Below are 26,209 nucleotides of genomic sequence, written 5' to 3'. Positions count from 1 at the left end.
GTTATCTTTGTTTGGATAATAAATCACATGGCCACTATTTATAGCATAGGTAAATCATTAAAAACAAATTAGCACATAGTTCCTAAAAGAATTCAACTTGATTGACTTAGAAATAAAAGCAAAGAAAAAAGTAGCAAAGTTTAAATGTATATTTTTTAAAAAATAAATCACTTTCCCAAATGTTTTTCTTGTCTCATAGAGTACATTAATCTAACAACAATGATCCTATAGAGTAGTCCCTGATGCTTTAGGTCATACAGACCCAAATTAATGTGCAGTTTTTAGGAATCTGACATTATTACTGGAATTATCTTTTCAGTTAAATGTATTTTATAGGGGTATATAGAGCAATATATGCTCTGTTGATTTTAATGAGTTGTGACGTCTGGTATTTTATATGCTTGAATATTTGCCCACATGTAGGAATATGGACTCAGCCCCTAATGGAAAATAACATAAAGGAACACTGTAAAAAATCAGAAGTTAGAATGTCATTTAGCCATCCAGAGATGACACAGTAATTAACTATTGACACTTGTGAATAAGCTAGCACAAATTAATCTTGACACATTTGCAGACGAGTGATATCTTACAGTGAACACTTTGTAATTATATTTCAAAATGAAAATTAAATGACACTTAAAACTAGGTTGTCATGCTCAATGAAGCGAGCATGTAGCTCAACCGATTGGCAAATAAAATTCAGAATTTGAGCCACATGGTGCTTATGTACCATACTTCACTGTGTCAAACCCATACGTCTAGAGTGGATGATAGTAATTGCACTGTGGTGTTTTGGATGCATTTCTATGCAGCACTTTATCATTTAGGAGGGGCCATCAATATTAGATGCCTAGTGGTGTTTCACTAGTTTGCTAAGAAGAAATAAATATTCAAAGGATCCAGCATCTATACCTGGAGCTGCAGAATGAGTTGTCCATTTCTGATTTGAGTAGTGACAAGCAGAGTGGGCTGTTCCAACCTGATTAAATACTGTTTCCATTTTGTCTATAAAGCTTTGGGAAGGAGTAGCTCCATTTCTCAAACTGAAGTCTATGTCGGGAGCAGCTTTTCCACACATTCCAGTATGAGCCAGTTATTACCAGAAATCAGAAAACAACATTTGGGAGCAGACTGCTATATTGTGTCATTTTACACTGAATGAGATGTGTTTGGGGCATTCCCCCTGACTTAGAGAGTCAAAAAAGTTCCGGAAGAATATAGCTGGGGCCTGGGACTGATTTACATCTTCACTTCCAGCATATCTTATTCTAGAACACTGGCTTTTGGAATAAGAAGAAATGAAAAGACAAGACTTTAGCACTTGCCTACCAGGCTCCACTAAACCAAATTCTTCAATAAGTGTTCTTTGGCCACTTTTCTCTCTGGCTTTGGTTGGCAGTGAGTATGTTCCAAATAAGGAGCATCTCCCTGGACTTCAAACTGTAGCAGCTCCATTTCAGAGGCAATAAGCAGCCTTATGCCTAACTCATGCTTCGTAGTAAACACCATTATGCTAAGGACCTTGTTTGCCCTCCCGAGGGGCAGATTCTTTCTTCTTACAGGGCTTGCATTAAATGGTTAATATTTGTTTGTTAGAGCAGATAATATGTTAAGATGTTGAATTAGATTGTTGGGTGAGGCAAAGGGAATGTAAAACCTGTATGTGGATCCTTTACTGTAAAATAAGCATAGTCCCCTGGAAAGAATAAGTGGATAAATGTTAAATTACAGCTGTTTGTTTCAAATGCTTTGCAGATCACATATAACATCAACAGAAAAACTAAACATTTTTAAGCTCTTTTTTTGGGAGGTACCAGTGATTGAACTTAGGGGCACTTGATTACTAAGCCACATCCCCAGACCTATTTTTTTTTTATTTTGTATTTTATTTAGAGCCAGAATCTCACTGAGTTGTTTAGCACCTCGCTTTTGCTGAGGCTGGCTTTGAACTTTTGAGCCTCCTGCCTCAGCCTCCCAAGCTGCTGGGATTATAGGCATGCACCCTGCGCACAGCTAACATTTTTTAACTCTTTACAGTGACAATATTTGACAATATTTCTAAGCATATCAGTGCTAAAGATCTTTCCATCAGAAAAGGTTTCTTCAAAGTAGATGATATTACACAGTAATAGAAAGCTTTTTCTTGTCTTTGCTTACAGATTTTACTTTTTACATCCAAATTAAACTCTTTAGACCAATGTGGCCAGAGTTTTCCTGTCCTTATAAGGATGGAATTTCCAAAGTCCCATGATATCAAACTAACCAGTGCAGATATAGGCGAATTGCTCACAAATATAATACAAGGGGTGGTTTTCTATAGATAGAGAGATAGCACCTGTTCCAAAATGTTTCTTTTTTCCATTTTCTGATTCTGACTCTCATTTTATAGGAATTCTTTCACATAGAGGTGCAGTAAAGCATTCCTGTAATACCAGGAGAGATACCTGAGGTAATGGCAAAGGTGTAAGCATTTCATTTTAACTTAATGAAACTTTATTTCTGATAGATTGCAAGACAACAGCAACAACTTCTGCAACAGCAGCACAAAATTAATCTCCTGCAGCAACAGATCCAGGTCAGTGTATTTTATTACTCTTGTCTGATTATGCTTACATACTTTCCTCCTTGAAAATGGAATTTAAAATGCTGCAAATGCACCCTTGCCTTATAAACAGCATCAATAGGGTTGTTATTCAAGGATGCAGTACACAATTATGTAAGTGGATGTAAAAAATATTGACTAGGTGTGGTCAAAGCATTCTTATGTGATATGTAAGCAGAATAAACCTTATCTTTTTTTTTCTTCTGCCATTTGCCTAAAAACAACCAACTGGAAATCTTCTTGGTTTTCAAGGCAGCGTACAGATGCTACTTTTATTGTCACAAATTATTTTCTCCTTTGTTTTTTATTATGTAATAGTACCATGGAGAGAAGCTTACTTTTATTTACTTGTTAGGATCGATTGGGCCAGTTATGAGAAGAATCTGGGAAAAGACTGTTAATAATTTATTTGTTCCTGAACAAATATTAACTGTGTTCCTTCTAGATGCTGAGGGAAAATAAAGGTTAATGAATAATAGTCTGTCTTCGAGGAGTTTACAGTCTAGAAAGGAAGAAAAACTTGTTCCTGAATACTTATAACTTAATTTACAGAGTTTCTTTTTCTTATGGCCCTGTAAAACTACTTAGATCACAATTACAATGGTCTGAGAAGGGAAGATGATGGTCTTATTTCTGTCATTTCTTTACATAATAATTAATTCAACTAATAGCTACCTGAGATAAGTGAGAGAAGTGGTTTCTGTTTCTGAGTAAGAACATAGGTGTGTACGTTCTCAAAAGTCCTAGAGCAAGGAACTGTTTGGTGATTAATCCTCAGGAATACTGATTCCAGAGTTATACTCACCACAGATTGTTGTTTCTCTTTGTTGCTGTATATTTTTCTAACCTACAATAATCTGTGATTTAACCTATTTGGGCCAGCATAATCTGAATTAGATTATTTTTTTTTTCTTAAGGTTAATACCATGCCTTACTGTAATTTAAAAAATCAAAAGCATAAAGTCATAGTTTAATCTTTTACCTCATCGATGAACACCAGTGATTTTAAATTCAGATTCTTGTTCCAGGTAGTAGTTACTGAAGTCTACTTCAGTACTTTTACCTAATTTGGCTTTTTGCCCAGCCAACTTCACTAGTAGGTTTTAGTCAGTTTTTGTTTGTTTGTGCTCTGATTCTATAGTCCACACTAAAATTTATGTGTTTCAAAATAAAGAGTCCAAAAATGGAATGTCTTTGTCATTTGTGATGGTCAGTCTCTAAATTAAATCTTGAAATAATTTCTCATCCTGATATCGGTTTTATGACTCATGCTGAGATCCTTAATTAAATAACTGTCCAGGTGTTCCCTTCTTCTACCCTTATTAAAAATTTCAGTGTATTTCCTACTGTTAAGGTCAAGATTTTTAGCCTGTAGCTTCCTACATTTTTCTCTAGATCCCTTCCTAAGAACTCAGTAGGTGTTAAATAACATAATCATTTAGTTCTCTGTGTCTTCTATTTGCAAAGCAAGATGGAAGAAGTTTCCAGAGATATTCTTGTATCAGTTAATTATTATTAATGTTTTTACTCCCTCTTTATTACTTCTTTACTTATTTCTACTATATTTCATTTATTAGTCTAGTATTGTTTGTATTGACTGGCTGTCTTAATTGATGTTTTCCTGTGGTATACTGAGAACCTCAGATGAATGGCAACCAGTTCAGATTATCTTTATGAAATATTATTAGTATTTATTGATCATGTACAATTTTATAGTTATAACTTGACAGCATGCAATTGATGTCTTCTTCAGAAGACTACAGAATATGATCTTAAAATATTCATCTGAATGTTCAATTTGAGAAAACAGGAATAATTTTTTTCAAGTTTTTTAATAGAAGCTTAATTGCTTTGAAATATTGTGGATATTTCTCATTGCTGAAATTTTTAAAAATTCAAGCTGATTAGCACTTGAACTTGGCTGTATGTTATTAAATGATAGGGATAGTCAATGTCAGAGTTACATTTATGTTAGAAAATGGGACTCTTTATAACAAGAGTTTATATTTTAAAAAAATAAGATGAAGCAATAAGACCATATTTATAGTTCACTCTGTTATGAGCTACTGCTTCATGACTTATCTTGTTAGTATTTATCTTATCAGTATGAGACCATTCAAAGAATTTTTCAAATGCTGAAAAACACTTACTCCTTATACAAACTTATTTATCTCTGACACTTACAAAGCAGGTTTTGATATTTAGACGTTTAGTTATTTTATTTTTTTGGAAAGTGGAATAAGTTAACTATATTTTCAAATATGGTTTTTGACATCTGTGATCAAATTTAGGGGAATTATTGTTGGGCTAATTTTAGTGTAGTTTTTGAACAACATATGAGAGTTAAGGAATGCTTCAAACATTCTTTTCCCCAAGAAAGAAGCATTCTTGTATCTGAAAACAAAACAGGAAAAAAAAAAGCAAAATAATTAAAAATGAAACTTAAAAAAAATAAAAATGAAACTTAACTTCTCTTCTAAAAACAAATGAAGAAAAAAATGTAAGCAAGTTTGACATTTTTTTTTCCTTTTAAAATCATGAGTGCTAGAACCTATTAGCTACCATGGTCAGCAAGAATAAGCTATGGCAATTGGTTATAGGTCACAAGTATCATGTGGTAACATTCAAGATTGTTCTTCTGGTTTAGAATGCTGACTTCTAAATTAGTACTGTTTTTTTTTCTTTCAATTTGTAAGCTTTAATAGAAAGAAAGGAAAGAGTGTCTAGTCTCTTGTAACAACTGCACACAAACACATCATGTTCTATTACAATGGATACAAATGAAAACCTAAATGGTTTACACATATTGAAAAACAGTATTTTTCATTAGAATTAAGAAAAAAAGCATAATTAAGGTAGCATTGTAAAAGTCACCATACTTATTTTGTTTGCAATCATACAAAACTTATATGTGTAGTTGAAAATAATTTTATTCATATGTTTTCTCCCTTGAGTATGAATTTTTAATGTAATTTTGCCCAGGTAAATTCTAAACTTTTAAAGAGATACTTCTAAGACCATGTAAGGTGTGTTGAACAAATATGATTAATGATTGTGAGAACTATTTTCATATTTTTATGAGTTTTTTCCATTTAAAATATCATGATAATAATTTAAATTACTATTAAAATATTTTAATATTAACAGATCTTTTAGGAGGCTGTTTAGTTTGTGAATTCAAATCCCTGTTTTTGCTTTGGGGAAAATGGGAATTCCTCTAATTTGTTCCATATTAAATAATTCTCTTGATGTGGAGCCCAAAAAAGTTAGGCTGTTTTTTATATTTCCAGGACAGAAATAGCACAATTTTTATCAAGTCTATGAAAAGCAAAATAATAGGTAAAGGAATATTAATCCTTGAAGTTAAGAATATCAGTTTTTCTGTTATAATTCCAAAGAACAGATATCTGCTTTAGTAATTTTATTCTCCTTTTACTGCCCACTGTATAAAGTAACTTAGCCAATATTTTGAAACATTTCATTCATGAGTTATATTAACTGGCAAACAAAATTAACTTTAATCCATCAGATAGTTAAAAACAGATTGAAGCATACTTATAGTATTTTAATCAACTATTAAATTATAGACTATTTCAAGGAAAACAATGTTTTATAAATCCTGATTTCTTCATTAATTCATGTATTTATTCATCTAACTTGATTTGACCATGTCATGATTGGATCTAGAGAAGATATTCTTTATGGACACAATATACCACATTCTTTAGTTTCTATAGTATGTCAATAGGACTACATTTAACAATGGCATTTTACAACTAGAACTTAGTCTTTCAAAAGAATTCAGCTCATTAAAATATCTCTGTGAGAAACCTACTTTTTCAGGGATGAATGGTATTATCCAATCATTCATGTTTCTTCAGACCCCAGTTTTAGAGTTATTCAAGTAACTTGCATTTTGTGTTATCCAGACAGTATCCTCTTCTCACATGATTGAACACCAGTCTCCTAAGAATGGACTGATGGTTGGGATTTCATTTGGGCATTTGGTCTTCAGGGCCAGCCCAATGATTTTTGTCACTTTGTACACATACATCTTTTTGAGTATTATGGTGAGCCTTGAAATTGCTATCTCTGTTTTCTCTATGATTGATATACAACATTCACTGTCCTTCCCTCATCATCTAATATATTGAATGGCAAATTTAATCTGTTGAAAGCCTGAACCAATGCCATTGCTGCTTCTTTGCAGATATATTTATTTTATTTATTTTATGTGGTGTTGAGGATTGAACCCAGTGCCTCGCACGTGGAAGGCAAGTGCTGTGCCACTGAGCCACAACCCCAGCCCTACTCTTTATCTTAACAAAAAAATTTTTCTTTTAAATTCTACACACTGCTTGTTTACTTCTCCCCGAACCAGTTGAGCTTCATTTTGTCTTAAGAGTATATGAATATTTTTCACATAATAGTATTATCTATATTGATTGTAATATATTTGTGTGCTTTTGGTATATTTTGTGTGTTTGTGTGTCTGCCATGTGATAAAGCACCATTAAATATGTAGAAACATTTAATTCCTGTGTAGTAACCAGAGAGATGCTAATATTATAAGCAAGGAAATGACTGTTCTTAAACAATTGAACAAAGTCATTCAAGATGTACCCTCATCTTTTAAGAAGATAAACCTTGCCTTTTGTTTCCTTCAATATGATTAACTATAGGCATTTCAGGTATTTGCTGGGAAGAATAAAGGACTACCTTTTTATGTGAAGTAGTTGTCTGAAGATCAGAAATAATTACTTTGTACATTAGCCTTCATGGCCTGCTTGACCTGGTTAATTAATTTTTTGCTACCATAATAATAATAGATATATATTTTAAGATATGTTTTATCGTTAAGCATCTAATTGACCTCTAATTTTAGGAGTTGAACCTTCCATTTATTGTCTTTCGTAGATGGCTGGAGCAGCCAAGGGAAAAGCTGAGGCCAGTCAGGAGCTGACTTCCAGACTCATGCAATCCTTATCTTAGGTTATATCTCTTTGCTAGTTGTATTTAGCCTTGATAAACAAAAGGCAATTACAGTGCTCCTGTTTTGGCTCTAGTGAATAGTCTTTTTTGTATGTTATTGATCAGGTAATGGATCTCCTTCCAAAAGCTTCTGAAAAGGACCAAATAAACCCATTGAAAGTAATTTGATACTTCTATTGCCACTGTACATTATCTGATACTCTTTTGCAATAAAATGAGTGTTATAAACAAAGCTTAGAAGTCTAGGATTAGCCCCCAGCTTCAGCAAGCCCTTAAAATATTTTGTAATTCTATCTTCAATCATGAATTAGCCAGGAAAAACAGACCCTCTCTCTTCTCTTCATTTCTCTGCTGTATGCTGGTTTTAATTGCCCACAGGCAAGCTGTTGTGATCTTCCTTGGAAGTTTAAAACCAAGATAAAAATGCAAATCTAATTATTTCTTTTATGTAATCCAATTAACTTTTTAAGTAATGATAGATGCTCTATAGCCTGCTTCAAACATTTTAATAATAAACTTTCTGGATTATAAAGAATAGGTAATGCTGCTATAATTTATGAATAGTAGCAGGCATACAATTTCCAAAATTACAAATTCTTTTCATGGATTAAAACTCCATATTAATCATGCTAGATTGTTGTTAAAGTTGGAATGGCTCTAGAAATAAGAAAAGACCCAACCAGATCCCATGGGCTACTGCATGGTAGCTACCTGTTTTCCAATTGTGGCCTTATTGCAAAGGTCTTATTCAATGAACCAAAACCTGAAGATGAATCTCAATGCTTGTTCTTCAACCATTTCAGTACTTTTTACCTTACTGTTCATTCTTTATCTTATCTCCCAAATCAGTCCCCAGCTCTCTCCCAAATCATAATACTACATATTCAGGAAAACCAAAGTCTCTGCTTCTTTCTGGAATTAAAGTGGGACAGTGTCTTCCCTCTTCAGAGGCAGGGCAGGATGTAGCAGAATGGAACAGATGGTTCAACCAATCTTCCAGGGGGGAAAATGTCTCTCTTCTATTTGTTCTTGTTTGAGGACTCAGTTTAATGTGAGTCTTTAGTATCCTTCTAGGATATACTAACCACCCCCGTCACCTCAGGGTATATAAGAGAGTGAAAGTGAGAGAGCTTGAGTAAGTGAGAACTAGAAAATCATGGCAGTCTCAGAAACTTGGAGGCAACAGTAGCTAGAATCTACATAAATATAACATTTTCTTTTCATGATTATCTGTATTTTCTGTTTATGAAAAATGATTTTAGTTTTCCATTTGAGGTAGTTATATAATAATTCTTTAGGAAATAAGTATATTTAATATTTTTATATTTTATGAAAGAGTCAAAAACCTTAAACAAATAGTAGTTAGATATTTGGGTATGGCAAACATTATGAAGGCAGTCCTTCATTGTTGGACTTTTGGGAAACCAAAAGCATGTTACGCTTAGATGCATCATTTAAACTCCTCATGAATCTCATTCACTGCTTCTAGAGAGGGGAGGTAGTGATTCCTGTTGAAGAACAATACAATAAGATTATCATAAAGCTGTATTTAAAAATTACTATTAATCTGTTTTTTTCTACCTTTTATTGGAATTAAAATATCCATTCTTTTTATAAAGTAATGGTGATAGTAGATGGCATCTACTTTATTTCTTTCTTTTCCAGTAGTTATATTAAGTAAAAAACTCTCTAATATGTAAGTCTCCACTTTTGTTTTTCTTTGGAATTTTATTAGTCCATGATACACAAAATTTGAAAACTCTTACTCTAGTCCAAATCCTTTACTTTACAGAAGGAAATTGAGGCATAGATCACAGACTTGTCCAAGCTTTTATTAAAAACTGGAATATTGTTAGCACCACAAATGGGACTCAAATTTCTGATGTCAGGTCTAGGACAGTTTTTGTATTCCAAGTTGGGTCTCAATTCATCTTTCTGTGGCTTAGATAAATATTAGTGCACTTCAGTTTCCTATTTTAAAAAATGTGGATAATACCTAACATCTAAAATCTCATTGTATTCACTACCCTTAAGTGGAAAAATATTGAAGATTTGCCACTAAACTCAGTTTCTCTCTAAGAACTACTACAATTATGGCATATACCCACCATGAAAAACATAACAAAAGAATATAACTGGAATCTTTTTCTAGTGCTACCTTCTCCAAGTGGCAAAAGTGAGTATGAGTAACAGTTTCAATGGCAATGATTCTCAACTTTGATTTTAACCACCTGGAACCCTTTTAAAAATACTAATCCCAGATGGATGTAGTGGCACAGGCCTACAATCTCAGCAGCTCAAGAGGCTGAGGAAGGAGGATCCCAAGTTCAAGGCCAGCCTTAGCAATTTATCAAGACCCTAACCAGCTTAGTGAGACAGGATCTCAAGATAAAAAATAAAAAGGACTGGAGACCAGAGGTAAGGCGCCTCTGGGTTCCATCTTTAGTAACAAAACAAAACGAAAGAAAACAAACAAACAAACAAAAACCCCCAAATAGCAACAATGGAAAAAAATATCCCACAAACTAATGCCTGGGTCCCATCCCAAAGATTCTGATTTAATTCATTTGGGGTTTAGTCCCAGCATGGGAACTATTAAAATTTTTATAGGAAATTCTAGTGGACAATCAGGATTGATAAATACTGCTCAGTACAGGGTAATGAAGATTAAATGTGAATGAACCCTAAATTGGTTAGATTGACTCTTTTCCTGCCTGTCTGTGTGTCCATCCATCCATCTATCCATTCATCCATCCATTCATCAACCCATCCTAAGGATTAGAGTATATCTTAAAAGTTCTTGAGCAGTTAAAATGTATGTTAGACTTTGGTCACAGCTATTTTACTTAATAGCTAGAAAGCTTATAATGGACCATGGTTTGAACAATTTAAATTATTTTATAATATCTTTATTTTTATTTACATTTGATTATACAAAGAAGATAAGATTGTATTTATTAGGTGTGTGTCTTTAGGATGAGATACATAACAAATGAAACATGATATTACAAAATAAATCAAAAACATTTTAGAAAATAAATTATCAGACACAATTTGACTTTTATATATCCAAACAGAATGAATTCTGACTCAGGACATCAATGTTATTTTTTAAGTATTTTAAAAACATTTTCTATGAAATTTACTATACCTTGGCATCTGTGAGGAATGTATGAATCTGAATGAATTTTTAAATGAGATTTATGCATATAATTAGAATATATATATATATATATATATATATATATATATATATATATATTTAAAAATTTATTCAGATTCTTACAGATAATGAGACCTGAAATGGTTGAGTGTGTGAAGTTTCAGATTTGTATGGAACCAGCACAGGTATTGGAAGCAAATAAATCAGGGTACAAATTCCAGTTCCACTGCTTATTAATACTAATCTGTTTTGTTACTTACTAGCTGTGAGACAAGTTACATAATGTCTCTGAGCCTGCATTTCCTAATTCTTAAAAATTGATAATTATAGTACCTTACAGTAGTTTTGAGATTAGAAATAATTACTAGCCCCTAGAAAGTGCGCAGTGCATATTATCTATTTGCCATCACTATGACTGTTTTTGTATGAGTAGGTCTGGAAATAATTTCAAAGTTCCTAATGAAGAAACATACGTGTACATATTTGATATGTGCATGTATATGCTTATTTGTGTCTATATATGCATGCATATTTAAAACCAACAAATTAGTCATATGAATATAGGATAATCCATGTGTGCACATATAATCAATTATTATCACCATGATAATCTAAAGAAAAAGAAAGAGCAACAATTTTCTTTGGCTGCCAAATCAGAGCTATTTCAGTTGTCAGTGAGTGGAGAGTAAGGTTTATCAGGCACTCAGAAATGGCTGACTGAAAATTAGGCAGAGCTGCCTGGAAATTGTACAAAAGGGATCATGACATTTTAGTCTGGAAAAACAGGGTCAAATTCTCACCTTTCACATTAAAATGGGTCTTGCTATTAGATCGATAGTGCTTGTGAAATTAGGAGGATAGTAAACAAACCTTTCCAATTTATTTTATAGCTTTTTAAACACAGATGAAGTTAGTTGATGTAGCAGCACAAAATGCAAAAGTCCTTCTTGTTTAAAATAAAGTTGTTCATATAAATCTTATGTATGCCATCTCCTGTAAGTCAAGCATTTGCCTAGCTTTTGTGAATTATGTCTATACTTAGAGTTTAAGAAGTTAAACAGTATGCATACCAGACTTGAGAGATGGGAAATAAAAATTGATATACTGTGTGACACTTGATATAGCACAGGGAAATATCTTTTAAATGCTGAGGGATGTACTGACATAACCATTTTTAATTCACATATACTAACTTCCACTCAAAGTTATTAATGTTAGAGTCAGAGATTTTTACTCATTCAAAATAAAAGAAAATAAATGATGTAAAAGGCGTGATGTCTCCTGTGTGACATTGAATTAATTTTATCCACCACATAGTTCATTCAGAAAATTTAAAGTTTGTAATATTAAACAATGAAAGTTAAGGGATTCACAGATCAGAAAAAGGGTAGAGTCCATCCTCAGTCAGATTGCAGACTTGACTTTTGATATGTATACATTTCAGTGGAAAATTTTTTCTTAAAATGTCTGCAGAAAACCTATTTTAGTGCAGTTGGAAAGGGCTGTCAGCTGGGCTTACTTGGCTCCTGCTCGAATTTGTTGACAAGGTGGACAGACTATTCTAAGGAACTCCAACAGGCCAGACATTGTTTACTGAAATAGCATGATTCATTGGCTTCTCCTTACACAATATTTGGTTGTATTATACCTAGGCTAAGGAAAATAATTTCAGTTCCACTTATTGGCTAATAACTCCTGTCTCTTTTAGAAATTGTGGTGATATTGGGAAGCAGTTTCCCAAATGGAATAAACATTCCTTATGCACTATTTTTCAGTAAAAGATGTAAGTCCTGGGTCATAGTTTCTCAAGTTGGATGTGGCAGAAGTCATTTGTTAATGTGTAGAAAGTTAGTTAAATACAAGGCACTTTAGAATTTATATAATTATTTAATACTCAAAGAGGCAAAAACCTGAAACTTCAAGAAGAGGAAAGACCTCCAGCTGTTGATTCAAGTATTGTTTATCCTAAAGGACTTTTTCTTTTTCATTCTATGTCTGATAGACCAGTATTTCACTGAGAACTTTGAATGCCATGATAGCCTCCAAATAATTAATTGAATAGCTGGAAGCTGGGGTTTGAAAGAATAAAATGGATATAGTGGTAGAAAAATGCATCCGAAGTAAAAAAATGGTGAAGAGAAAGAAAGTGCATATGAAATAGAAAGCCATCACCTTATTTTGTGGTGAGCAATGGAGGTTTGAGAAGAGGAAAAACTCAAGCTTTTCTCTCTGCCTTACTCTATTTAATTCTTTATAATGCTTTGTTCAGACTTAGGTTTCTATGTCTATTGTTTAAAAGTGAGATGGAGGGGCTGGGGCTGGGGCTGGGGCTCAGTGGTAGCACACTTTGCTAGCATGCGTGAGGCACTGGGTTCGATTGTCAGCACCAACATACAAATAAATAAAAATAAAGGTCCCTCAACAACTAAAAAATTATGTTTAAAAAAAAAAGTGAGATGGAATGGAGACACCATTAGTTGACTTGGTATTCTCTGTCTTTGACAAAGCCTATTGAGGCAAGCAAAAGTGGGTTGACCATATTCATTATTAGGTTTTAGCCAGCAGTTAGTCTTAGATGATTAGAGCTACCAGATCAAATTCACAGTAGTGGAACCAGTAGTTCACCACTGCAGGAATTCCAGCTCATTGCTGGACTGTCTATAATCCCATGGTGAAAACCAGGGCTCTTAAGCTTGGTTTCCTATTAAGATTTTCTGATTTAACTTTAATGTGGATCATCAGATCTGCTGGAGGGGTCCTTCTCCTAGACTCCATCTTAGGATGGGAGTATATCCTTGGAACTCTTAAACTCCTATTGATCTCTTGTGCAAGAGTTCAGATTATGGTGGCCTAATAGAAGAGGTAATGTGAATTCTATGATGCAGTATCTTTCCTTCTCAGTAATTCTGAGCCATGATTGTAGAGATCCTGATTCGTGATATACTGTATACATCAAGTGGTTATAAATATTTTTTTTTAATTTTATTTTTTTTCCCTTTTTATATTTTATTTTATTTTTTTTATTGGTTGTTCACAACGTTACAAAGCACTTGACATATCATACTTCATACATTAGACTGAAGTGGGTTATGAACTCCCAATTTTACCCCAAATGCAGATTGCAGAGTCACATCGGTTACACATCCACAATTTTACATAATGCCCTATTGGTAATTGTTGTACTCTGCTCCCTTTCCTATCCCCCACTGTCCCCCCTCCCCTCCCCTCCCTTTTACTCTCTCTACCCCATCTAATGTAATCCATCTCCCTCCTTATTTATTTTCCCATTCCCCACCCAGCCTCTTATATGTAATTTTGTATAGCAATGAGGGTCTCCCTTCATTTCCATGCAATTTTCCTCATCTCTCCCTTTCCCTCCCATCTCATGTCACTGATTAATGTTACTCTTTTCTTCCTACTCTTCCTCCCTGCTCTGTTCATATTTGCTCTCATTATATCAAAGAAGACATTTGGCACTTGTTTTTTAGGGATTGGCTAGCTTCACTAAGCATAATCTGCTCTAGTGCTGTCCATTTCCCTGCAAATTCTATGATTTTGTCATTTTTTATTGCTGCATAGTACTCCATTGTGTATAGATGCCACATTTTTTTTATCCATTCATCTACTGAGGGGCATCTGGGTTGGTTCCACAGTCTAGCAATTGTGAATTGTGCTGCTATGAACATCGATGTGGCAGTATCCCTGTAGCATGCTCTTTTAAGGTATTCAGGGAATAGTCCAAGAAGGGCAATAGCAGGGTGAAATGGTGGTTCCATTCCCATCTTTCCCAGGAATCTCCAAACTGCTTTCCAAATTGGCCGCACCAATTTGCAGTCCCACCAGCAATGTACAAGTGTACCCTTTTCTCCACAACCTCTCCAGCACTTGTTGTTGTTTGACTTCATAGTGGCTGCCAATCTTACTGGAGTGAAATGGTATCTTAGGGTGGTTTTGATTTACATTTCTCTGACTGCTAGAGATGGTGAGCATTTTTTCATGTACTTATTGATTGATTGTATATCCTCCTCTGAGAGGTGTCTGTTCAGGTCCTTTGCCCATTTGTTGACTGGGTTATTTGTTATCTTATTGTCTAATTTTTTGAGTTCTTTGTATACTCTGGATATTAGGGCTCTATATGAAGTGTGAGGAGTAAAGATTTGTTCCCAGGATGTAGGCTCCCTGTTTACCTCTCTTATTGTTTCTCTTGCTGAGAAAAAACTTTTAAGTTTAATTAAGTCCCATTTGTTGATTCTTGTTGTTAACTCTTGTGCTATGGGTGTCCTATTAAGGAATTTGGAGCCCGACCCCACAATCTGTAGATCGGATCCAACTTTTTCTTCTATCAGACACAGAGTCTCTGGTTTGATATCAAGTTCCCTGATCCATTTTGAGTTAACTTTTGTGCATGGCGAGAGAAAGGGATTCAGTTTCATTTTGTTGCATATGGATTTCCAGTTTTCCCAACACCATTTGTTGAAGATGCTATCCTTCCTCCATTGCATGCTTTTAGCCCCTTTATCAAATATAAGATAGTTGTAACTTTGTGGATTAGTCTCTGTGTCCTCTATTCTATACCATTGGTCCACCGGCCTGTTTTGGTACCAGTACCATGCTGTTTTTGTCACTATTGCTCTGTAATATAGTTTGAAATCTGGTATCGCTATACCACCTGATTCACACTTCCTGTTTAGAATTGCTTTTGCTATTCTGGGTCTTTTATTTTTCCATATGAACTTCATGATTGCTTTGTCAATTTCTACAAGATATGCCGTTGGGATTTTGATTGGCATTGCATTAAACCTATAGAGAACTTTTGGTAATATCGCCATTTTGACGATGTTAGTTCTGCCTATCCATGAACAGGGTATGTTTTTCCATCTTCTAAGATCTTCATCAACTTCTCTCTTTAGGGTTCTGTAGTTTTCATTATATAAATCTTTCACCTCTTTTGTTAGGTTAATTCCCAAGTATTTTATTTTTTTTTTTTTGAGGATATCGTGAATGGAGTGTTTTTCCTCATTTCCGTTTCAGAAGTTTTGTCGCTGATATACAGAAATGCCTTTGATTTATGCGTGTTGATTTTATATGCTGCCACTTTGCTGAATTCATTTATTAGTTCTAGTAGTTTCTTTGTAGACCCTTTTGGGTCTTCTAGGTATAGAATCATGTCATCTGCAAATAGTGATAATTTAAGTTCTTCTTTTCCAATTTTTATGCCTTTAATTTCTTTCGTCTGTCTAATTGCTCTGGCCAGTGTTTCGAGAACTATATTGAATAGAAGTGGAGATAGAGGGCATCCCTGTCTTGTTCCGGATTTTAGAGGGAATGCCTTCAACTTTTGTCCATTCAGAATGATGCTAGCCTGCGGCTTAGCATAGATAGCTTTTACAATGTCAAGGTAAGTTCCTGTTATCCCTAATTTTTCTAATGTTTTGAACATAAAGGGATGCTGTACTTTGTCAAATGCTTTCTCTGCATCTATCGAGATGATCATATGGTTCTTATCTTTAAGTCTATTGATGTGGTGAATAACATTTATTGATTTCCGTATGTTGAACCATCCTTGCATCCCAGGGATGAATCCTACTTGGTCATGGTGCACAATTTTTTTGATGTGTTTTTGTATTCGATTCACCAGAATTTTATTGAGGATTTTTGCATCTAGGTTCATTAGAGATATTGGTCTGTAGTTTTCTTTCTTTGAGGTGTCTTTGTCTGGTTTCGGAATCAGGGTGATGTTGGCCTCATAGAATGAATTTGGAAGAGCTCCCTCTTTTTCTATTTCCTGAAATAACTTGAAAAGTATTGGTTTTAATTCTTCTTTAAAGGTTTTGTAAAACTTCGCTGTATACCCATCCGGTCCTGGGCTTTTCTTGGTTGGTAGTCTTTTGATGGCTTCTTCAATTTCATCCATTGATATTGGTCTGTTCAAATTGTGTGTATCCTCCTGACTCAGTCTGGGAAAATCATATGACTTAAGAAATTTATCGATGTCTTCACTATCTTCTATTTTGTTGGAATATAGGTTTTCAAAATAATTTCTTATTGTCTTCTGTATTTCTGTAGCATCTGTTGTGATATTGCCTTTTTCATCCCGTATGTTAGTAATTTGAGTTCTCTCTCTTCTTCTCTTCGTTAGCATGGCTAAAGGTCTGTCAATCTTATTTATTTTTTCGAAAAACCAACTTTTAGTTTTGTTAATTTTTTCAATAGTTTCTTTTGTTTCAATTTCATTGATTTCCTCTGTAATTTTAATTATTTCTAGCCTTCTGCTACATTTGCTGTTGTTTTGCTCTTCCTTTTCTAGGGCTTTGAGATGAAGTGTGAGCTCATTTATTTGTTGTTTTTTTCTTTTTTTGAGGAATGACCACCAGGCGATGAATTTTCCTCTTAAAACTGCTTTCATTGTGTCCCATAGATTCCGATATGTTGTGTCTGTATTTTCATTTATCTCTAAGAATTTTTTAATTTCCTCCTTTATGTCTTCTGTAACCCATTGATCATTCAGTAACATATTGTTCATTTTCCACGTGATGTAGGATTTTTCCTTCCTTCTTTTATCATTGATTTCCAATTTCATTCCATTATGATCAGATAAAATGCATGGTATTATCTCCACCCCTTTATATTTACTGAGGGTTGCCCTATGGCATAATATATGGTCTATTTTTGAGAAGGATCCATGTGCTGCTGAGAAAAAAGTATATCCATTTGATGATGGTTGATATATTCTATATATGTCAGTTAAGTCTAGGTTGTTGATTGTGATATTGAGTTCTATAGTTTCTTTATTCAATTTTTGTTTGGAGGATCTGTCCAATGGTGAGAGAGGTGTGTTGAAGTCACCCATAATTATTGTGTTGTGGTCTATTTGATTCTTGAACTTGAGGAGAATTTGTTTTATGAATGTCGCAGCACCATTGTTTGGTGCATAAATATTGATAATTGTTATGTCTTGTTGGTGAATGGTTCCTTTTAACAGTATATAATGTCCTTCCTTATCCCTTTTGATTAACTTAGTCTTGAAGTCGATTTTATTCGATATGAGGATGGCCACTCCTGCTTGCTTACGAGAACTTTGTGCGTGGTATATTTTTTCCCATCCTTTCACCTTCAGCCTGTGTATGTCTTTTCCAATCAGATGTGTCTCCTGGAGGCAGCATATTGTTGGATTTGTTTTTTTAATCCATGATACCAGCCTATGTAGCTTTATTGGAGAGTTTAGGCCATTAACATTCAGAGTTACTATTGATATATGGTTTGAACTTCCATCCATGTTTGATTGTTTATCCTTTTTTTTTTTTTATTAAAAAAAAAATATTTAGTTTGTTTCTCCGTGATTATCTTTCCCCTCGCCCTCTGTCTTTACTGAGGCACTTCCCACTGATGGTTTTGGTTATTGTTTTTCATTTCTTCCTCGTGTAGTGTTTTGCTCAAAATGCTTTGCAATGCAGGTTTTCTGGCTGCAAATTCTTTTAACTTTTGTTTATCATGAAATATTTTTATTTCGTTGTCATACCTGAAGCTTAATTTTGCTGGATACAGAATTCTTGGTTGGCATCCATTGTCTTTCAGTGTTTGAAATACATTGTTCCATGACCTTCTTGCTTTCAGTGTCTGTGATGAAAAGTCCGTTGTTAACCGTATTGGTTTACCCCTAAATGTAATCTGTCTCCTTTCTCTTGTAGCTTTTAATATTTTCTCTTTGTTCTGTATATTGGATATCTTCATAACAATGTGTCTTGGCGTTGGTCTACTGTGATTTTGTGTGCTCGGTGTCCTGTATGCATCTTCAATTTGTATATCTGTTTCCTTTTTTATTTCTGGAAAGTTTTCTGTAATTATTTCATTCAGCAGGTTTCTCATTCCCTTGGTGTGAATCTCTGTACCTTCTTCTATCCCGATGACTCGTACGTTTGGTTTCTTCATGTTATCCCAAATCTCTTGGATGTTTTTCTCGTGATTTTTTACCAGCCTTTCTGAGTTGGCTAGACTCTTTTCAAGATGGTATATTTTGTCTTCATTATCTGACGTTCTGGTTTCTACTTGTTCCACTCTGTTAGTGATACTCTCAATTGAGTTTTTAATCTGGTTTATCGTTTCCTTCATTTCTAGAATTATTGTTTGATTATTCTTTATAATCTCTATCTCCTGATAAAGGTGCTTAACTTCTTCTTTTAGGTGTTTATGTAACTCATTCTCAATGTGTTCTTTCGCTGCTTGAATTTGCTGTCTTGTATCCTCTTTGATGTTCCATTCCATCTGTCTAAGGTGTTCCTTGAGGTCTTTATATGACCATTTTTCTGATGACTCTAGGTCCTCCTGAATATTTAGGCTATCCTGCATTGTTTGTACTCCTTTTCTTCCTTGTTTCTTGAAGCTGCTCATGTTGCTTCTTGTTCTGATTGACTGCTGAGTTACTGTTTATTCCTATAAATTTATTTGATGCTAGGGAGGAAAGGTATTAGAAGGGAAGGGAAGAAGTCACTAAGGAGAATGAGAGTAGGCAGGTAGAATTCAAGGAAGGGGGATAAGAAAAATGAACAGACAAAAGAAGAAAGAAATAGGAACTAAAAAAGAACAAAAATTTAAAAAATATATATTGATAATAATTTAAAAAAATTAAAATTAAGATTAGAAGAGAAAGAAGAAAAAAAAGAGAAAGGAAAAAAAACCAAGATAGAAAAATGAAGATGAAAGAAAACCCCAATCAAGAAAGAAAAAAAAAAAACAAAAAAAACCCAAAAACCTAATAAATGCCGTAAAAATATGGAACGCTTCACGAATTTGCGTGTCATCCTTGCGCAGGGGCCATGCTAATCTTCTCTGTATCGTTCCAATTTTAGTATATGTGCTGCCGAAGCGAGCACAAGTGGTTATAAATATAATGTTCAAGGCAAATGTCTTGAAGTAGTAGAATTATAGTTAAATAAATTTTTCTTATTTTAGTTCAGTGTTTAAAAACATCTTCTAACATTGTTTTTATATAAGAAAAAATTAAATATTTTAAACATACATTAAAAGAACTCTAAAGCTTAATATTAAGAAACTTATTAAATTAACTGTTTGTGGGCTGTTGTGGACTGTTGAATATGTTAATAAAAGTAATTCTTAATCATTTAGGACAATGTTTTCAGCACAATATTAAGTAGAAAAAAGAAAACCTATAACACAATAATGAAAATGCAGTAGGATCTTACCTTCATTAAAATAAGAATAGGACTGAAAGAGAATGCAGTGCTTTTATAATGGATTTTATTATTATTCAAGTTTTTAAAAAGGACTGGGCATCCATTCTTTCACTTTGCCATCACTCCTTAAATCACAAATAGTCCTTCTGGTTAATAAAAGAAAAAGAAAAAAAAAAACACCCAAGTCTCCAAATTGCTGGAAATAAATATGCAAAGATAGATATCTTGTGCTTTTGGTCTGTGTTACTGTTATCTATACCTGTTTCTAACTCTTACTCATGCTCCCAACCAACTTTGCCTGCTTTTTTGAGTTAATTCAATAGATTTTTAAGTTCTCCTTGGCTTAGAGAAGCCGCAGTTTCAAACCCAGGAAAAGAGGAGGTAGGGAGAAGATTACTGAATCAGCTGAACTTGTTCGAATTTCTGTGGAAGTTATGCAGCCCCAACTTGGAGACAAAGTGGTATTTAGAGGAGTAACATAAGATTAGATCAGTGACAGGAAGAAGCCCGGACCTGGACTCAGGATGTCTGTGACTAGTCTTTGTTCTGCTACTAACTACATGTCTTCTGGCACATGATTCTTATGCCATGTATTTAGAATAAGGATTCTAAAGATTATCAGTAAAATTCCTTGCAACATTTATTCCTCTGGATGGTAGGAATGGATTCTGACCCTAGAAAAAAGGAGGGAGTGGTAGATATCATTGCCTACAAAACTTGAAAGCAAACATCAAGTTTGACCACAGCATAAACCATGTCTACTTAGGCAGAATTATGAGATCCAATATGTCTTCCCTTTATGGGGTACTGTGATGGCTTCTAATGCTTACCACATGAAATGATGGCTACGGAGGATTTTTAGAAAAATACATTTAGGAAGAGGGTCTATAAATACCTGCTTTCAGGCTTAGGAAACACATCTCTGCAGCCAATGACGAGCTCCTGGCATTAGGGCTATATAATGGAAAGGGTGACACAAACTTAATTTAGTATTGCAAGTAAAATATTATAATTTTTGGAAAAAATCCTTAAATTTTTTCTAAGGTATTAATTGCAGGAAATTACAATACTTCCTATTGAAGTATGTCAGTGGCAAATATAGCCTGTAACACCTTTTCCTAGTCTCTCTTATTTTTACCTGAGAGTATTTTCATTTGAAAAGAGATGTGTTAAGTGACTGGGACTTTGTCTAACTGTGGGGGTGGTGCTGATAGGCGTTCAGACTGTCTGAAAACAATTAGGCTGTGAAGGGGAAATTTCTTGATTGTGCTTCCTAGAATGGGATTATTGCTTGAAGGATACTGTTGAGGTTGATATTCTTTGGGCCATTTCCTCATTTCTAACTGGTTCAGTTTCATCTTCTAGTACCAATAAATTTTCCAACTACAATTTATTTATTGGGTTGTACAATAAAAAATGAGAGAATTTCATTTCTGATGTGTGGGAGAGCTTAATATGGTTTTCCGATTTCCTCCCATTTTTGTTTGAAGTAAATAGGGTAATTACTCACTAAAATTCTAATATCTTTCAGGGCTTTAGGGATGAATCTAAAACAGAGCCATATAATGTTTTATTTAAGCAAATCCATGTTCTTATTAGGCAGTTCACCTTAATGTCATTTTTTATAAATAAACTTTGTTTTATTTTTTCAAGGGTTATTTAATTAATTTTGTTGTACTACCACATTCTGACATCTGCCTCTGCTAAGGCCTGCAGGATGTGATTTGTGGCTTAAAAATGAAAATAATTTGTTATTTGAAAAATGATAAATCATTCGGGAATGATACATAAATATGAATGTAAAAAGAGTCTGATGCACTTCTATTTCAGTTTGTTTCTCCTAGGCTGAGGCATATATATAAGTTATCTGTGTTTGCTTAGTGTTTATGCCAGTTGCATATCTGATTAATATCTAACTAGATATGAATGAAACTGATTCTGAAGAAACTGCTGCCTTGTTGGCTTCTTGGACTCTTTATGGTCCCCATTAATTGAAGGGCTTTATCATATATCCACCGGGTTGATCTGGTTTTACTTATCAAATCCAGATCTGCTTTTTCTCCCCCTGCTGAGTAGGGTGATGCTGTGCTACCAGCTTCTTCTTATTTGGGGGTTCATGGCATCTTGAGAATTAAAGCTGTCAGCCCTGAAACTCCCAGTGTGTCCCTGGAAAGATTAACATTGTTAGAGTGAGCCCTTGGTAAATTTGCTCTACATGCAACACAGTCAGGTGAAACAAGCATTTTACTTTTAAATGAAGTATTTATTTTAATAATTATCGACAAACATTCATTTCACCATAGCCCTTTTCTCCTCTACTTTGGATAAGAGTAGATCTAAACTGGAAGGCTTTTAAAGTCTGGTTGGTAATCTTTTACCAAAGTCTCCATGTTTTCTCCAGGGGGAGAAGTAGGAGGGATGAGGTGGGGGACAGTACACAGAAGAGTTCTACATAAATGGTAATGTGGTCTTTTCTGAAAAGAGCATTTTATTTTCCTTGGAAATGAGAATGTATGAAGGGTATTTGGTTGGGTTTATAAGAAGGCCATTTCACTTTCCTAGTAAAAGGAGCTGGCTGTTAAGTAGTATTTCTGATCTCTACCCTGAGAGAACATGTTGCCCTTGTGCTCCAAAGGGGCAGATGTCTTAAATTTGAATAGGACAGCAAGTCTGTACCATTCTGGTCCTTTACCATTTCAGTTGTGTCAGGGCTAGCTCCTGAGGCCAGGTTGAAAGCATTTGGGAGACGTACTGTCAGTTCACAAAATGAATGTTCTAATTATTAACCATAAAGTGTGGTAGAGATATTTGGGAAGAAATCTTAAGGAGATAACTGTGCCTTCATTTATGTTGATGATGTATGGGGACATTTTCATTACCTTTTTGACTAAAGAAGTCTATTGCATTCTGAAGGGGGAAAAAAGAATAGGAAGTCCTTTTTTTTTTCTTTTTAACTAGCTGTGAAGTTGTATAAGAAAGAGAAAACACTTTGGAAAATGGTCAGAGCCCTTATGTATTAAGCACAGCAGATGAAATGATTTATTGGGTTTTATACACATTCTGTAAAGGGTAAGCATTGCTAACAGAATGAGTGGCAGCCTCTGGGAGCTGAACAGGCCCCAGGGACTAGTCTTTGTTCCTCTGGTCTTGACAGGCATGTGTCTCTGCTAAATGAGGGCTTAATTTTTCTCATATGTGAACAATTTCCAAGCCCAACAAAGGCAGCCAGGACTGGAGCTATTTAAAAGAACTAGCACAGGAGGAAGCATTCTTGAAGAAAGAGGATGCTAAAAGGCTAATTACTCACCATGGCTTAGCTACTATTTTTTTTCCTACTCAAGGTTTATTAACATGGATCTACCACATTTTTTTTTTACATAAACACACATTAAAATTACAAGGGTATATTTTATTCTTTGTGAAATAGCCATTTTGCTGATCTCTGCTCCTTGAAAAGAGGTACCCTAACAACAGTGCTGGTGAATATCATGGAATATTAATTCACTAGAGAGGGAGGAAGAGGCTAATAAACTCTGGATCTTTTCTGTCTCAAGTGGAAGGAATTTAAACTATTTATTAAGCAGCATCCTTGGCAACACTGTGAACTCTTTCTTTTGACAGTACTTGCCTAAAATGTGGAGGAGATCTTTACTTCAGCATTTTCTGTGGGTGTTTCAAACTATAATTATTTTAGTTTGTCTCAATTTATGGGGAAAAATCCATATTGTTAAAGGGTCATATGTTGGAAACTATAGACATGTTTACATTTAAATCTTTATTTTAAAAGCCTTTGTAAACTGAATCATTTTCGCCTGTTGACTTGTATTATAGTCTTTGTCTTAATTTTTAACTTTATCTTATTAGCCTTTATCTTAATTTTTAACTACTGATCTTTAAATTTCTGTACTTTTGCTTTTAAGCTTGATATTTTTTTCATTAGGTAATTATCTCTAAATAAACATTCAAGTGTACTTGTATGACACCTATTATATTACAAAGATAGGACTACTTAAGTATGAGCAACCACCATATAAACCAATTTATCAGGTTTGTACACTTTTAAAGTGGGGCATATCAATTACTTGAGTTGTTTTCAAAGACTTATATGTAAATAAAAATTTCTTTCAACTCTAAACTTCTATTTTAAGAATAAAATATGGATTTATGAAATGAAATAATTGACATGATTGCAAAGTATCAAAAACGAATATGTTTAAGAATCTCCCAAAACATTGTAAGTCTACACTTAAAATTTAACATAAAAAATCAGGAAATCTTCAAATATGATACTTTGGCACAAAGCCAGACACTGCAATATCATTTCATGTGGACATTTTTTTTTTGTATGTGATAGACACTATGTGGCATGATAGAAAAAGTAAGGAAACTTTTGATTTTATTTGTAAATAATGTACAACTGACAGAACTCAGTCGATTGAATCTACTTATCAAAGTGTTCTTCATGAAACAATCAGATTTTTGTATGCCATTAGCACTTGTAGCAGAAAAAACATAATCTTCATGCTGTAGTTTTATCCTTCACCACTATTTCTTTTTTTTTTAAAGAGAGAGTGAGAGAGGGGAGAGAGAGAGAGAGAGAGAGAGAGAGAGAGAGAGAGAGAGAGAGAGAGAGAGAGAGAGAGAATTTTTTTTAATATTTATTTTTCAGTTCTCGGCGGACACAACATCTTTGTTGGTATGTGGTGCTGAGGATCGAACCCGGGCCGCACGCATGCCAGGCAAGCGCGCCACCGCTTGAGCCACATCCCCAGCCCTCACCACTATTTCTCATTAGTGTATGAACAACTCCTGAGAGTAAGCCATGCATACAGCCATGATGATCTAACTGATGGAAATGGAGTGGTATCTTTACTTATGGTGACTGTGTGACTTGACAAAGAAAAAAGTAAAAGTCATTTCCTCCCAAGTGCTTTTCCTTAGTCTTGTTTTCTACACAGAAGTACTGTGGTTTCCATTATAATTCATGTTTTAGTACAAATAACATATGCCAACTCACTTAAACTAATGACTAAGCTATCTTTGTTCCACATTTGGGGTGCATCTAAATATGAAAAATAGGATCTTTAGAAATCAGATGAAAAAAATTCTGGGATTTTATTTCTGACATGAATTAATTAAGTTAAGCTTGCTTTCCCTTAATTGACAAACTATACTGCTTTATAAACTTGCCTCTATTTTTATTTTCCTGTTCTTATAAATGACATCATCACTCCAATATTTGAAACCCGCCTTTCCTTTATGCCTTTATAGACTTGCCAATTCTAGTCCAATTTAGATCAAAATGTCTCATATCTATTCTCTGTTTTCCAATCCCACTGTTACTAACAGGATCTGCATTATCTTCACCTTATGACCAAACTACTGAAATGGAGTCTTATATTCTCTCCTCACCTTCAGTCCATCCCTTTCTACTTCCTTAAGTAGACTTCTCATTATGTTTCTCCTCTGCTTAAAAGTCTCCAATTGAGACTTCTTGATTATGATTTTGATTTATTTAACTAATTTTTTGATGCTTACATTTCTTACACTTTTCTAGTCTTGTAGGCTACAGCAGTCTACAAAAATCTCTGCCCTGCTAAGTTTGCATTCCAGTGTGGGCATGCAGGCAATAAAGGGAGATAAGTAACAGTATAGCATGTTAGGACAACAGCTATGGGGAAACAACAGGGAAGGGGGAAGGGAGTGAGAAGGAGGCACTGCAATTATGAACATGGTACTTGAGTAAATACTTAGCAGAGAAGGTGGCATCTGAGCAAAGACCTTAAGGAAATGAGGAAGCAAGACTTGTGGATATGTAGAGAAAGACTATTGTAGGCAACACGGGAAAACAGTTGTAAAGATTCATAAAATATGAACAAGCCAGCTCTGTTTAAGGAATATCAAGGAACCAATATGGCTGGCAAAGGACATGAGATCACAGAGATCACTTTCGTCTTCAAGTGTGATGGGAGGCTCTTGAAAAGAAAGCCATGAGATCTAACATGGTTTTAACAGGTACATTCTGTCTACTGTTTTGCAAATAGTCTGAAAGAAGCAAAAATAAAAACAGGGAGACCATTGGAAGGTAAACTAGGCCCCTTCCCAAAAAAGGCTGGGAAAGTAATTAGACTCTAGATAAAATGTCAAAGTAAATCCAAGAAGATTTGGAGTGAATGAGAAAGAGGAAAGTCAAGGATGACTTCAAAGATTTGGACTCAAGCAACTGTGAAAAAATTGACATTGCTTGAGTTTCTTCTA

The 26,209-nt window shown here is 34.3% G+C and overlaps 1 protein-coding gene across 27 annotated transcripts in view; it reads left to right on the top strand.

Moving 5' to 3' along the window:
- The window catches only part of SOX6 (SRY-box transcription factor 6), a 603,909-nt gene that overhangs the window by 397,724 nt on the left and 179,976 nt on the right, over window positions 1–26,209 (top strand). For all 27 annotated transcript variants that reach the window (XM_081280977.1, XM_081280953.1, XM_081280954.1 and 24 more), the window contains one exon: window positions 2,510–2,578. In XM_081280977.1, coding sequence (XP_081137103.1) covers window positions 2,510–2,578 — 69 coding nt within the window. The remainder of the gene's footprint in view (window positions 1–2,509; window positions 2,579–26,209) is intronic.

This window comes from Spermophilus citellus (assembly GCF_964194105.1).
Source record: "Spermophilus citellus genome assembly, chromosome: 2".
NCBI classification, from domain to species: domain Eukaryota; kingdom Metazoa; phylum Chordata; class Mammalia; order Rodentia; family Sciuridae; genus Spermophilus; species Spermophilus citellus.
Note: the sequence above shows the minus strand (reverse complement) of the source record. Positions and strands in the feature narration are given on the sequence as shown.